At 29.9% G+C, this 15,304-nt stretch overlaps 1 protein-coding gene across 3 annotated transcripts in view; it reads right to left on the bottom strand.

The window, feature by feature from the left end:
* Positions 1-15,304, bottom strand: part of Vps35 (Vacuolar protein sorting 35) — a 199,331-nt gene that overhangs the window by 146,447 nt on the left and 37,580 nt on the right. For all 3 annotated transcript variants that reach the window (XM_085822305.1, XM_085822303.1, XM_085822304.1), the window contains 2 exons: positions 12,097-12,220; positions 3,304-3,486 (listed from right to left, as the gene is read on the bottom strand). In XM_085822305.1, the coding sequence (XP_085678431.1) occupies positions 3,304-3,486; positions 12,097-12,220 (307 nt within the window). The remainder of the gene's footprint in view (positions 1-3,303; positions 3,487-12,096; positions 12,221-15,304) is intronic.

The raw sequence follows: 15,304 nt of genomic DNA, 5'->3' as shown, positions 1-15,304 counted from the left end.
AAGCACCACTACCTCCAAAGATATTTACAGTAAGCTACAAAATTACTTATATAAAAAAATATACCAATAAAAAATATAATACATCTTGTGCTGCAGATGGTACTCCTAATATGATGGTTGAAAAATAAAATAAAGCAGGGAATAAGAAAAAGGGTTGCTTAAAATTGATAAAATATGAGAATCCAGAAATGCTTCTTGTGCATTGTGATATTCATGGAGAAAACCTGGGAGCTAAAAACAATTTGCCTGTTCTAAATGAAGTACTAAATTCAGTTATAAAATGTATCAATGCTATTAAAGCTAGGGCCAAATGTGAATGTCTTTTCAAGTTATTTTTTGAAGAACAAAATGAAGACTATATGAGACTTGTACTTCACACTGAAGTAAAAAGGCTGTCGAAAGGGAACTGCTTGGAAAGATTTATGGAATTATTTGATACTCTTAGTTATTTTATAAGCGACAAACCTGGAATGAAAAATCCGTTAACGGATGATAACAAGGCAATTGTGGGTTATTTAGCCGATATCTTTGAAAAATTAAATATATTAAATAAACAGCTTCAAGGAGCAAATAAAACTTATGTCGATGCAAAAGGAAGATATTTGGTTTCATTATCTTTGTTGAATTATGTCAGGCATATACTATTTACCACAAAAATTTTGAAAAGTCTCCTTGGCTCTAAAAATGTGACGTGACTACCGCTATACTTGTTATTGTCGATCATCTGAAAAATTTATCGGCTGATTTAAAAGATATTGTAACTTAAAAAAAATTGATTTCCCAACTTGGATGATGCAGCTAATGCTGGTGGATTTGGCTGATATTTCAAATATGCAGTAAAAAGAACTCGCAGAAATGCAAAATGATGATTCAATTAAAACTTTATTTAATATAAAAAGAAGCGATGACATAGCTCTGTGAGGAAACCAGAATCAGATATCCAAATGCAACAAAATTTACAAGAGAACTATTGTTACTGTTTCCATCTTCATATTTTGCTGAATGCGAATTTAGTGCCATAAATGATTTGCTGCTAAAAAAAAAAAAAAAAAAAAAAAAAAAGAAAGAAAAAGAAAAGAAATCAGTTGGATATAATGAAACCAGGAGACTTGAGACTCAAGTTATCTAAATTGGAACCTGACATAAAATTTTTTTGCAGCAAGTATCAAGCGCAAGGAACTCGCTAAATTTAAATAATAAAAATTACTAATACTTAAAATGAAAAACTTTCACTAAAATGAGTTTTTTCTTGAATTTCAGTTCTTCACGTTTTTAAAGTTCACTTTCTGTGTTTGCTCACAAAATTTCATAGTCATTTCCTCCTAAAAGCTATCATTCAAGTTTCTTTCATGAACATTTCAATTTTTAAATATTAAAAATTATGTATATACTAGGGAAAGCTTAAAAATTTTAGAGAGGATTAGGTGGGGCATAGCACAAAAAAGGTTGAGGAAACACTGATTTAAAGTTTAATGCCCACCAGTGGCCGAGCGGTAAAGTCGCTGAACACTGGTAGTTCGGTCTGAGGTTCAAATCCCGTGAATGGGCTGGCTGCATGGGCATTTTCATGGTTTTCCCCATGTGTAACGTGTATACAAGCCAGTTTCCCTTAGAAAGTCCTTCACGAAGGCCTCCCTTCCCCAAGGCAGATAGTCCTCGAGGCTTTGCCATAATCACAGACAAGCAAACAAACAAAACAAAATTAAAGTTTAATATTTTAAAGTATAGTATAAATAAATGCATAAATTTAACTATATATTTTTTACTAAACCTCCACTTAAAATCTTCTTTGCAGTTGCACTATATTAAGTTACTGTGAATAGGTGGGCGGTATAGAAATTTTACTGCCAAAGTGGGCAGTAGATATAAAAAGGTTGACTACTCCAGCTCTATAAAATCACTAATCAACAGCACGATTTCCAGTCAGGGGTTAATTTATAATATGCTAAAATTATATAGATATATATATTTTTAATATTTTAAAAACACTAATCATTAACAATAACTAAACACTTCCTCCTTATTTTTACAACCCCCACTATAAAATCACCAAGATTATTACAAAATTCATATTTACTTCTCATACAGTTCCTGGTTCCTATATTTTCATGGTTGTTTTAAAATACCCCAAAATCATTTTCTTGTCTTAAAGACTTTTGCTACACAAATTCTGCAAGGCAGGACTCAAGACGGCAATAAGGTGTGCCTTGTTGCTTTTTATTCTTCATTTAGTAGAGCTCCACAGTCTTTCAACATTTTGTGTATGAGCAGTCACTGCCAGATCCACAAAATGAAATTTATGCTTCACAGTAAAATGAATGTAAACTGCCTTTTCATTCTGGTTTGTATGCTTGACTAAAATCCAAAATAAATTGTGAATCCCTCTTGTACATGGTCAATGACTTTTGCGAAGCACTTACCAGTTCCTTCGCTTGACCTGCCAATATGCCCGTTGTGGAAGAACCCTACAGTTACTGCTTTTTCGATGGATGAATATACTTTTGCTGTTTCTTCAGGGCCACCTATTCATGTACTTGGCTGTCAGATTAAATGTTGAAAACAAACCTCTTTCATAAAAATGTTCCAGCAAATAGCTGCAATTTTGCAAAGGTTGAATTGCTCTCATACCACTTATTTGATGTCAGCTTTCTTCCCAATAAAATATGAATTGAAGCACTATTATAAACAGTATTTTGGAGCTTCAGAACCAGTTATCAAAACATATTTCTCTCTTTTGCTTCGAACTTTTTATGTTGCACCTCCAAATGCTTACATTAATACAGAATTTCACAGAAACATTTGCATATTCAAATACAAGGTAAAATGCTTTCTGAATGAATGGAAGAATGTTATAGTGCCTTCGTCATCATCAGTAAATTAGAAAGTGTTACGTTCTTTTTTTTTTTTTTTTTTAATTTAAAAAAGTTAACACACTGCCTAATCACAACTTTGCTTGTGGCAAGTGCTCACTGCTAGAACTGCTGACTGTTTGGCAATGGTTTAACACATGTTGGCAGTTCACAAATAGTCTTGGTGACATTTAAAACAGACAGCCATAAAAATAAGAAAATACCTGATAATCTAATAATTTATATTAGTTTAAATTACCTTTAGCTCTTTATTCAAGTCAAATTATTTAGTTTGTCATTCTCTTATCTTATAATCATCCATGTATAAGCCATACAAAATTTGTGCTACACAACAGAAATTAACATATTGCAAAAATATTATAATTAAAAATATGCTTTTGATAAAAAATTAAATTAGGGCCAATATAAAATAATCAATAAATTCTGAACTCACGAATCATTTTCATCAACATCTGGAAGTATGTTCCTTGTGCATTGAAGCAAGTAATTACGTAAGAAGAGTCCACGAAGAGGGTGCTGTACACCTCTGCACATTTCAACTACATCTTTTAAAATATCTCTTTTAGAGTGTTCATTTGTTTTCATATAAATGAGACCCACAGTAATGAGCAAATACCTATAAGCAAAAGTAAACAATTTTCAAACATAACACATGCTATAAGAATTTTTTCAAAAAGTACAACAAAAATAACAAGACTGCTGCATACAATATACTTACCCAGATAGCCTATTACTTTTGAGTTTTTTCATACAAAATTAATTCCTGTTGAATTTTAATTTTTGAATACATACTTTATACCATCTCAGAACAAAAAATGTAATTACCTCCTTTCAACAGAAGAAATCACAAATTTGTGCAAATAGGCAGGAAAGAATATAAACACTATTTAAAGTATTTCAATCAGTAAAACAGATGTAGCAAAAGTACAATACCAAGTCAAAAAAGGGGGACAATTCTATATTTCCTGTTCTACTAGTTGTTCCTTGAAAATCAACTTGTATTTTATCATGTCTTGAAAGTGTAACATAGTATACATATTAGATTTATATACAGTATTGTTCTAAAATAAGTATTTTGACACAAAATTGGATTTAACATGAAATGACATAATTATTCTTTTCCATACTTTTATTCTACACCATAAATTATGCCAAACTTCCATGTTTTGTAAAAATCACAGCAGCAGTATTTTTTTAAAACTAACCCTCAAAATTCTGTGCAATTTTAAATGAATTTGATAGATATTTAATATTATCTATTTTCAAATTATACTTGATTTATCCTTTCATAATTTGAAATTTAGTTTCAATCCATCTAAAATTCACACAAATCTTCATTTATTTTAATAATTTGTATTATTAAACAATTTTTATAATTTTCTGAAAAAACTTTTGCCTTTATACCCTATAATAATTTTAACACCACTTTAAAGCAGTAGCCATACTAAAAAAAAAAAAAAAAAAAAAAAAAAAAAAAAAAAAATAGTGATTTTTATTTAAAAAAATCTGGATATATATGAATTCATACATTGGCAGATTTTGAAATTTGGCATCTTTGTTGCAATTTTTAATTAATGGCCACAGCTATTTTTACCCTTAAATTTCCAAATAAATTTTTACTGAGAATTTTTATATGAATTCTCATTTTTACTAATGATACACAATAAATATTTATTAATAATATATGAAAATGGATTTTTTAAATTATAAGAAATATTAATCAAATTGTCAGTATAATTATTCTTTTTTGACATTTGTTAAAGTAAATTTTTCCCTTCGCCACATTATCACCCACTGTTTTTACTTTAACTTACCTTATATTGAACTTTCTAAAACTGAAAAAATTGTTTTGGTAACAAAAAGTTTAAAAAGTAACTAATGTCAAGTCCCTTTGAAGCCAGATGTCATTGCTGTCATTGCTACTGTTTACAAAAGAATATTATTACTCTTTTAATTGCTTAAATGGCGAAGCAGAATGAGTGTGATTGCCTGAGTGTCTTCCACAAATGAGTAAAATAAAGATAATGAGATATTATAATTTTGTTAATTAGTTTAATTAAGAGTAACAGTCCATTTTGGATTCGCTGGACCAACCGATATAATTAAAATGATTCAGTTTTCTAAAATACAAAATTTGCTGTATCAAAAGAATACTCATTCAGTAAAATTTTAGTATTTTATAAAGTACAATTATTTTGATTAATGGTAAGTGAAATAAATTTGTTTTATTATGTAATTAATTTAAAAGCTTTTTTGTATAATTAAAATAAACAGCAAATTACTGTTGCTACCTCAAAACATTATGTACAAAAGAAAATACACTAGATATTTCAAAGCACATTCCAAAATATGTAGACCCACCAGCGGCCAAACGGTAATGTCACTGAACACTGGTAGTTCGGTCTGAGGTTCGAATCCCGCGAACGGGCTGGCTGCATGGGCGTTTTCGTGGTTTTCCTCATGTGTAACGTGTATACGAGCCGGTTTCCCTTAAAAAGTTCTCCACGAAGGCATCCCTCCCTTAAGGCAGATAGCCCTCGAGTGCTTTGCAGTAATCTAATAAACCAAACCAAAATATGTAAAATTTTTAATAATGTTGATTTCTGAATTAAAATTCTAGAATGAATGCCAAAACATAAATACAGATTGAAGCATTACACGTAAATGCAAATAAAAGCTAAAAACTTGAATATCTCTTTACAACTAAATATAGTAAGGGGATTTAAAGAATGAAGATTCATCATTACATGTGTTTAGGCAATTAGTAATTACATAAATTAATAATATTCATATCTGAACTATTTTAAAAATAGAACCTTTGCCTCTTGAATGTGTTGCCTCAAAAATGTGTCATTGTTTTGATTTTAAACTAAATTAAATGTTTCAAAATTTACGCTTTGGTCTTTTTCCCAAAATCTAATTGCATCATCTTTAATAGATTGTTTGAATATGGCAAAGCATTCAAGAGTTACCTCCCTAAGGGAAGTAATGATTTCATGGAAAACTTTCTAGAGGAAACTGAACCTCAGACCGTATTCATATTGCACTTGGGGAAGCTACAACTACTCATTTCCCTTGGTTCGAATCCATGATGAATTATCTGTATTCAATGAACTGGTCAGACACTGATGAATCCCTCTTAAATTAGCAGTCAGGTTATTAGGTCCTAATTTACTAATTGATTTGTAAATATTAACATTATTATATTCTATATCTAATAACATTATATTTGGATTATAGTGGGTCACAGAACATTCTTTAAAAAAAAAAATGCAGCTCAAATAAATAAAACCAAATTCTCAAAACAATTCTATGAAAAAACATATTTAAAGGACACTTAAAAGGACATATTTAAAGGATATTTTTTATTTATTTCATACATATCTTATGCTGAAAAATATAATTCAATAATGTAACTTAAAAAATTAAAATCAAATTTTAAAAAAATCTTTAAAAAGAAATCTGAAAGCATTCAGATTTTATACTATGCCTAAAGGAGCATTTTTTTAACATTTTGTGTGTTTCCTTTATTTATTAAATACAGTCAAAAGTCTTTAATCCGGACATCCATAATCCGAAATGATCTATACTCCGGACACCTCAAAACTACAAGCATTCTGCACACGCGTAAACGCATAATGCCCTTATGCATGCGCATAATACCTTTATGCATGTGCATAATACGTTTACGCATGCGCGTTTAATGTATAACGGATGGTATAAGCTAAGCTAAAATTATCTAATTATGCATTTCAGTTAATGTTGCAGATTGCATTGCTCCTCAATCTTCTAACTGGATCCGGCTTAATATTTTTTGCAGACTGACAGAGCGATTTTATAAAAGTAGGCTTGAACTTTCGATTATGTCAAAAAGAATTTCCGATTCTGGAGCTACCAAAGAATCTACAAAGCGAAAGCATGTTTCGAAGTCCATCAAACAAAAAGTGGAATTGCTGCAAAAAATGGATAAAGGCATATCCTCTGTTTCTCTAACCATTCTGAAATCTGTTTATCAATTTCACGCTGCTCTTGGAGGGGGGGGGGGAACGTTGCACCGTGCAATGAACTGGAAGTTGATCTGTCAGCACTATCCTTCTTCAGGGCAGATGTTTTTAATTTATTCGGCTTATAATTCCTTACTAAACATGGTATTTCATTTCAATGTACTCCGTCTTTGATATGATTTAAATCAAATTCCTCGTCATCATAAATATCACGAATACACACCAATAATTTTCTGGTTGCAATTTTCTAATTTCGACTATGCGTAATGTATGCTTTATGCATGCGCGCGTTTAAAGAAATGTTTAATAAAGTAAACAAATAAATATTAAGCTTTTTTTTTTCATAAATTTGTTACCCTTTAGATCATAATTGCTCTTATTTTCATAAATTACAGTTTCATATTTTTAATTTTATAATTTCTGCATGCCATCTTACCAAATTTAAACTGACGATCTATAATCTAAAAAACCAAAAATCTGGAATCGCCGAATTCCCGACGAGTCCGGATTAAAGACTTTTGACTGTATCATGTTCTTCACACTTAAACCATAAAATTCAATTCAACAGCAATATCACAAATTGATTTAAAAAGAGCATATTTTTAAAATTTCCAATACACAGTCTCACGCGCTGGAGATAAAAATGCTCTTTTTTGTACAGCATTGCCTTTGCTCATTTTGAAATCATTGAGTTTCTTAATCAAAACTCATAATTGCTTTACACAATATGAAATTTATAATAAAATTCTAAATTTGGGCTTCCAGATGCCCACATTCGAGTGGGCATATTCGTTATTCAAAATTTGATTGCTCTAGGTACCGTTGTTTTATCACAATTTGAGAGACATACATATATGTATGCAGACACTTCATTATTTAATTTCTTTAAATATAATACACGATAATATTTTGTGGCAAAAATTTGAAAAGTGATTCAGACCAAAGTTTTTGACTCAAAATGGCAAAATGAAATTAATAGCCCTTCAGGCCTAATAACAACAGCAATTAAATATATGGAACTACTCTTATATGCACCCTCAGGTCGCCAAATTTCTCGCCAAACATTTTTGCCAAGAAAAATCCCGCCACCATATTACTACCCAAATTTTTTGTCTCCACTTCCAATTTTAAGCCTAAAATGTCTCCAAAAAGAACTGACAGGAATCCATGTACACAGCGATATGTTTTAACTTAAAAAAACATCTACAAATTGCACATTCTAGACAGCGAAGGAATCTACAAACTACGCACACCTCTCTTCAATAAATTAACATAACAAAAATAATTTTCAAAAATATCATGTACACAGCATTCTGTTTAAACTCAACATCTACGAATTGCACAATCTAGGCATTGCGCACAAATCAACCAAATAAACTAAACTACATTACAAACAATTCAAAAAGCAACAATAACAACAGAAATTCATAGTAAAAAAAAAAAAAAAATGAACATAACATTCTACAAAATAAAATGCACTTACCATAATACATTCATAAATAAAATTTTGCCAGTCACACAATGTCTCTGAACAAAAGTGCCACGATTTTGCGATATCACATGTCTTTCTAAGATTCAAAATTTCGAAAGTAAAGATAAAAACTTTTTCCAAAGTTAACATACTACACGAAAACCTCAATCCAAATCTTAAACTCCGCTGACAGCCACATACTTTACCAGCAACCATTTCACTGCAAATTCACACAAGAACTATCAGAAATGCCCTTCTTCGTCCGAATTCTTATAGCAGCTCCGTATTTCGGACTCCATTTTAAAAGTCCCACAGAAATTCCAAAAATACATTTCAATCCTCATAAATACACCCGTGAACAAAAGACTCGATAACAACTTCAACATCGTACCTTTAATACTAAATTTACCTTTCACACAATATAAAATATGCGATTGAAATCTAGCCACCACATCTATCATTGCAACATAGGCCGTTTCAAAACACACATGACACGAACCAACGAGCAATTAAGCCACTACAACAAAAGATTTTTCAACATCAACAGGGTTGCCATACAACACACAATTGTACCAAAAACCAGCACAGAACACACATCGCCACATTTGGTGATATTAAAGCACATATAAGAGTAGAGCCAAATATATATATATATATAATATAAAGTATAACTGTAAACAAAAAAAAAAAAAAAAAAAAGATTTTGTGTGTGTGTGTGTGCGTGCGCGCATGTGTGTGTGTGTTTGTTTGTTTGTGTACGGAATGAAAAGGAAAATGGTTGCCATAAACTGAGAATTTCACCAAGTGAATTATTCTTGACACAAAGTAAAAGTGTATGAAGCTGAGTTCTTGAATTACGCCTTATATTTCTCCCCAAAATTTACAAAATTTGGCATTTGGACATAATTGGATTTGTAGAGTCGAAATATGGGAAAAAAATTGCATGTCACTTCAGAAAAGTCTGATTTTAAGTCAAAATATATATGTTAGAACAAAGCTATATCTAAATCTAAGTTACACTTTTGAGACAGAAAAATGCAGGTTGAATTTCGTAAATGCGCTGAGTACAGGGGGATTCTTTGACTCGGTGTACATTTTATCAACACACACGAAAGGAAATAAGTAAACTTCATTCTAATACAGCAGTGCATAACAACGAGAAAAAAACTGGATATTTCTATCAAGAATATCAAAGCAGATGATATATCCAATAGATGGAACCAGGTATAATTGTGGGTTTATACCCATATTTTGCAAGATATGTACAATTATGAACATATCTTGCAAAATATGGTGATTTCTGATGAATAATTAGATATGTACAATTTATCTTCACAAACATCCAATCTATAATTGGTGTTTATATACAGTAAAACACATAACCGCTTTTCCTACATTTTAAATAAGTTGGTTTTCATTATCTTTAATAAAAAAAATGTTTTTAAAATTTCTTGATATATCGTCTAAAAAGTATAATGCAAGTTTTGATAAATTTTACTTTTATTCAAATGACTTTTCCATTCTCTTTCAAATGTGATATTAATTAGGTAATTAAAGTTTTTATCTTAAATATTTAATCCCTACCCAACCAGCATGCATTCGTTAACTGCAAGCCAAAAATATTTGCAATTTACTAATGACCTTCCTACAAAATCTTAAAAAACCTCAATATAAAAATATAACAAGTGCGAAAAAATAGTAAATATTCACATATTTTAATATTTCAGTATGTGTACGTAAAATTTAGGTACATTCATAAGATTGGATGTTATGTGTTTTAATTAATTTAATGTTTTATTTAAAAAATTATGATTTTCTTTCATGGGCATATTTTTTTAACCCGAGTGAATACTTTGCAATAGATTCGGATCATTTAATAAAACGTCATGAAATTTCTCACATGTTTTCGCAAGAGGTCTAGATGAAATAATTGAATGAAAATATAATAATAATAGAGCAAGTAAAGATTTCTCAAGTCAAATTACAGGATACTTATGTATTTGAGCAGTCCCCTTGATGCAGTTAGGCAAATTTTTAAGAAGAATGATGACTTATAATTGCAAAAAAAATTATTTATTTCATACGTATCTTATCCTTTAATTAGGTATTTAATCCGAAAAATGATCAATAAACTTTTACATGATACTTTTTTTTAAAATTTTGATAAATATTTCATGACAATCACTTTAAAAATAAACTCAAAGCAATTGTTCGCTTTAGTGATTTTAGAGCAAAATATTTATATTCCGGAAAACTACACTCTAATTTCTTCTACAACAGGCAAATCCCACAAGGGTATATTTTAAAACTGTGTTTAATGCAAAAAATATATGAGTTGTCTATAAAAACATCGGGACTTGAAATACAACAAAAAGAACGGACAAGAAAATAGTGACATTGCAAATTAAAACTGATGAACTATTCTGCACATCATTGTCAGAATCTGACACTTTTAAACATTTGATGATTTCTATCAAGGTGATTGCACTGATATATACATACCAGCTATAGAAATGCCACCTATGAATTTTCAAAACTAAACAAAACATATAAAAAATAATGTTTAAATGATATCAGACAAATCAGTTTCCCCAAATCATTTTCTAGCACTTATTTATCACACTGTACTTTATTTATACTTTATTCTAATACAAAATTTAGTGCATCTTGTTCTTCAAAATGCTTTTTTTGGGGTACTTTCAGATTATTAATCCAACCCTCCTAAAAAGTTGCCAATCACTGTTGAATAAATTTTTGCCAACCTAATGTATGCAAAACAAGAGCCATTTTAAAAAATGAAGGTCTACTGTAAATTTAGGCATGACTGGAAGGCCTTAATTAAGAAAATTAAAAATGCATCAACTATCCCTAATTAAACATCCCCCAGTCTTCTGCCCACGTTCAGCAGAAATGTGCTTTAATTAAAAAAAAAAAGAGAGAGAGAGAGAGAAAATAGCAGAATTCTTGATGTAGCAGAACAACTTAGCACAGCTCTCTGTGTGCAAAACAATCTGCTTTTAATTAAAAAAAAAAAAAAAAAAAAAAAAAAAAAAAAAAGAAAATTGTATAAATTCAGCTAAAACTATGATTACAATCACCTAAGAACAAGTGGTAGATTACTTTCAAGGCAAAGTTACCTGTTTACTATAATCAGGTAACTCTAGATACGCAAGAGCTAGCTAAATGCACCATTTGTATGCATTCTTAGTACTTTAACAATAATAACAAGAAGTGCTTCATAATAATAAAAATATTCATACCCGAAAACAAAAATCCTAATAATTAGGAAGGTGATGATGTCTCAGAATTCTCACACTGGCATATAAATTCAGATGTTTACCATGGATTACCAACTTTGATTACAAATTTCTCCATTCTCTCTTATTAGACAAAATGCCATGTTTATAAGGAAATGTAACACTTCATAGCAGACACACTCAATACTACCAGTACCATTCCGTACCCCCACCCAAAAAAATAAATAATTAAAAAGAACATACACTGATCAGAACAATCACAAACTACAAACAAGCCTCTAACATTTTAAAAGGTGATTACATTAATTCCATACTGTAATGTACATGCAACTATACCTAGGCTGCCACATGAACACATTTTCACATTACCACATACTTACTTTGGAAACATACTGCCTGGTGATTCTTATCACAGTTGGGCAGATAATTCAAAAGTAATTTTTTTAATTAACATTAGACATAAAAAAAACGAATAGAAAATAACCTATACTTACAAACGAGGAATAATATTGCCAGCATACTGTACAAGCTCATACAAGTCTGCAACTCTCCTTCCTTTCTGAAATTCATCTAAAAGGTATAATTCTAAATGCCGCAATTCATCTGATACAGTCATATCTGATTTTTGGTTAATTTATCATAAAAAATGCTCATGAAAATAAAGGAATTTCAAATTACAATCCAAACAAAATAATATATGCAACAATAATGGATAAGAAAATTAGTTCATATTATTCCATAATAAATTTTGTACTCAAGTATTATACCATCAACCAATGGTGGAAATTTCAACAACAGTAGCAAAATGTGAATCGTAACTGTGGAATTGTAAAAGACACAGTTATTCAATGTTGCCACTAAATCGTGCTATTTGGCTGGTCAATGATATAATGCATAAGTACGATAAATTTAGATGTACATAAAGGAAACTGATGAATTTTACCTCAAACACAGAAACAAATAGCTATAAATAGAAATAATTAGCATATATTTGCATAAAATTTTAAAACTTAAATAATTACTTAAGAAATTTCTTATAAGGTCACTAAGCTTCTTATACCAAATTAAGGCTTCTCAAGCTAGAGATGACACAAAAATATTTTGAATCATAAAAATATTTGATACTTCTGATGAATAATTAGATATGTACAATTTATCTTCACAAACATCCAATCTATAATTGGTGTTTATATACAGTAAAATACATAACCGCTTTTCCTACATTTTAAATAAGTTGGTTTTCATTATCTTTAATAAAAAAATGTTTTTAAAATTTCTTGATATATCGTCTAAAAAGTATAATGCAAGTTTTGATAAATTTTACTTTTATTCAAATGACTTTTCCATTCTCTTTCAAATGTGATATTAATTAGGTAATTAAAGTTTTTATCTTAAATATTTAATCCCTACCCAACCAGCATGCATTCGTTAACTGCAAGCCAAAAATATTTGCAATTTACTAATGACCTTCCTACAAAATCTTAAAAAACCTCAATATAAAAATATAACAAGTGCGAAAAAATAGTAAATATTCACATATTTTAATATTTCAGTATGTGTACATAAAATTTAGGTACATTCATAAGATTGGATGTTATGTGTTTTAATTAATTTAATATTTTATTTAAAAAATTATGATTTTCTTTCATGGGCATATTTTTTTACCCGAGTGAATACTTTGCAATAGATTCAGATCATTTAATAAAACGTCATGAAATTTCTCACATGTTAAAATGTAACTCTACACATCTCATAAGATTTATAAACAAGAAATATTTTGTTCACCTTAGTTTCCAGGCAAAGAGTTTAGAGAAACGTGTTATAAAATTTTCCTAAAAACGATAATACCTTGCAAATATACGTAATAAAATTTTAAAATGCATCCAAATATTAAAATTATTGACGTCATGCTTAAGTTTTAGAAATATCAGAGTGAGATACTTTTGAAATTAAATATCAGGATACGTATACAATTTAGCGACATAACAAACACCACATTTTGCTTTGAAAAGATCCAGAATGAAATATGATATGGGAATCTACAAATGCTTTTTGTAACCGGAAAAAATATACAACCTCAAGCATTTAAAGGATTAAAGATTTTCCCCATTATATATTGTGCAAATAAAAGAGCAAGGATGACAGAAGCATTAATGAATGATTGGTTTGAAAATCATTTCATACCCCAGGCTCAGCAACATCTGAATTCAGTTGGTTTACCGGATGATGCAAAAATTGCCCTTATTATAGACAAGTGTTCGGATCATCTTCACTTAAAGTTTTAGTGAAATATAATGTATCCATATTATTCTTTCCTCCAAATTGTACGTCCATCATTCAGTCAATGGATATCGGAGTAGTGCGCATGCTGAAATGCAAATATGAAGTAGAATTTTTAAAATGCATGTTAGATTTCTTGAATATCTACAAGACTATTCATGAATTTTTTTAAATATTTTAGAAACACATATACCGTTTTAATTTTTATTCTCTTATATGCTCATGTAAAGTTAAATGCATATGGGGCATTAAATGCTCAAAAGTTTCCCAGCTTCTTCATATATCATATGATGATTTCAAGTGATCATTTATTGTGCAACATCAGCATTTTCTGAGTCACAGCAATTTTTTGATGACTTTTTAAAAATTTATCACTCAGATTTCTATATCCATGATAAAATTCCTTAAACCAATTGTATATTAATCTTTGGGAGATGCTACTGTGAGATCTAGTATGTTTTGCTATCATGAAATGGTAACTAGATCTACTTTCAAGTTCATACCTTGTGAATTCTCGCACAAGCGTGAATATGAACACAAAAGGAAAAATGTGTAAAAGACCCTTTTATTTATCACAAACTGTTTAATTGAAGGCACGGACTTACATGCTTACACAAAACACTGACCACTTGCAGTGAGAAATTTAAGAATAAATTTAAAAGTAGAAATGTAGTCCTAGATTACACAATTCAAGTTAATCTAATGGGCTGACTTAGAAACCTACACCAGTGTTACACTAACTAGACAGCCAAAATGCACAACCACTGCTAAGATTAACAGCTGGAGAACAAAATAGCAAACATGTGCTTCACTAGCAAAATCATGCTCTGCCTAACCTTTTCATCTCAACAGTTTAAATGCTGTCATTCACTGACTTCATTTACATCCTGGCGAGGGAATGCATGAGGAAATAAGAGATTTCACGAAATATTGACAAATTAAAATAACTGTTAGTAAAACTAAATAGGATTCTAGACACTTCGTAATCTGAAGTTAAATTCTTTTAATTAACACAGAGTTTGTTGTGTCACACTTTTTTTTTTTTAATTAAATCATGCCTCAAAAATCTGTTTCATTTAAATTAACATTTTATCACTGGTCTTATTACTTTCAAAATGACATAGTAAAAGGAATTTTATAGCATTTCTCATTCTTTAACAGACAGTATTCTTGAGAAAGTTCAGATTTATAAATAATTCTTAGCACTGAAAGTTGCTTCTTATGCATTGCCTTGTTTTTTAAGAGTAGTAGTTGTAGTGTAGTATTTCTTTAAAAGGCTGCTGTAACCATCCATTTGTGATCCTAAGGTATATCATCATCTCTCATAGCACTTATTTTGTGCATCTCATTGGAGACGAGTCGGATTAGCCGTTTTTCACGAAGCAAACAATTCTAAATAGAAATGGTGCAGGGGAAAAAAAT

This window comes from Stegodyphus dumicola, chromosome 8 (assembly GCF_044657685.1).
Source record: "Stegodyphus dumicola isolate Sdum_Otavi_A_Nest chromosome 8, ASM4465768v1".
Taxonomy (NCBI): Eukaryota; Metazoa; Arthropoda; class Arachnida; order Araneae; family Eresidae; genus Stegodyphus; species Stegodyphus dumicola.
This window is presented reverse-complemented; position numbering and strand designations above follow the sequence as displayed.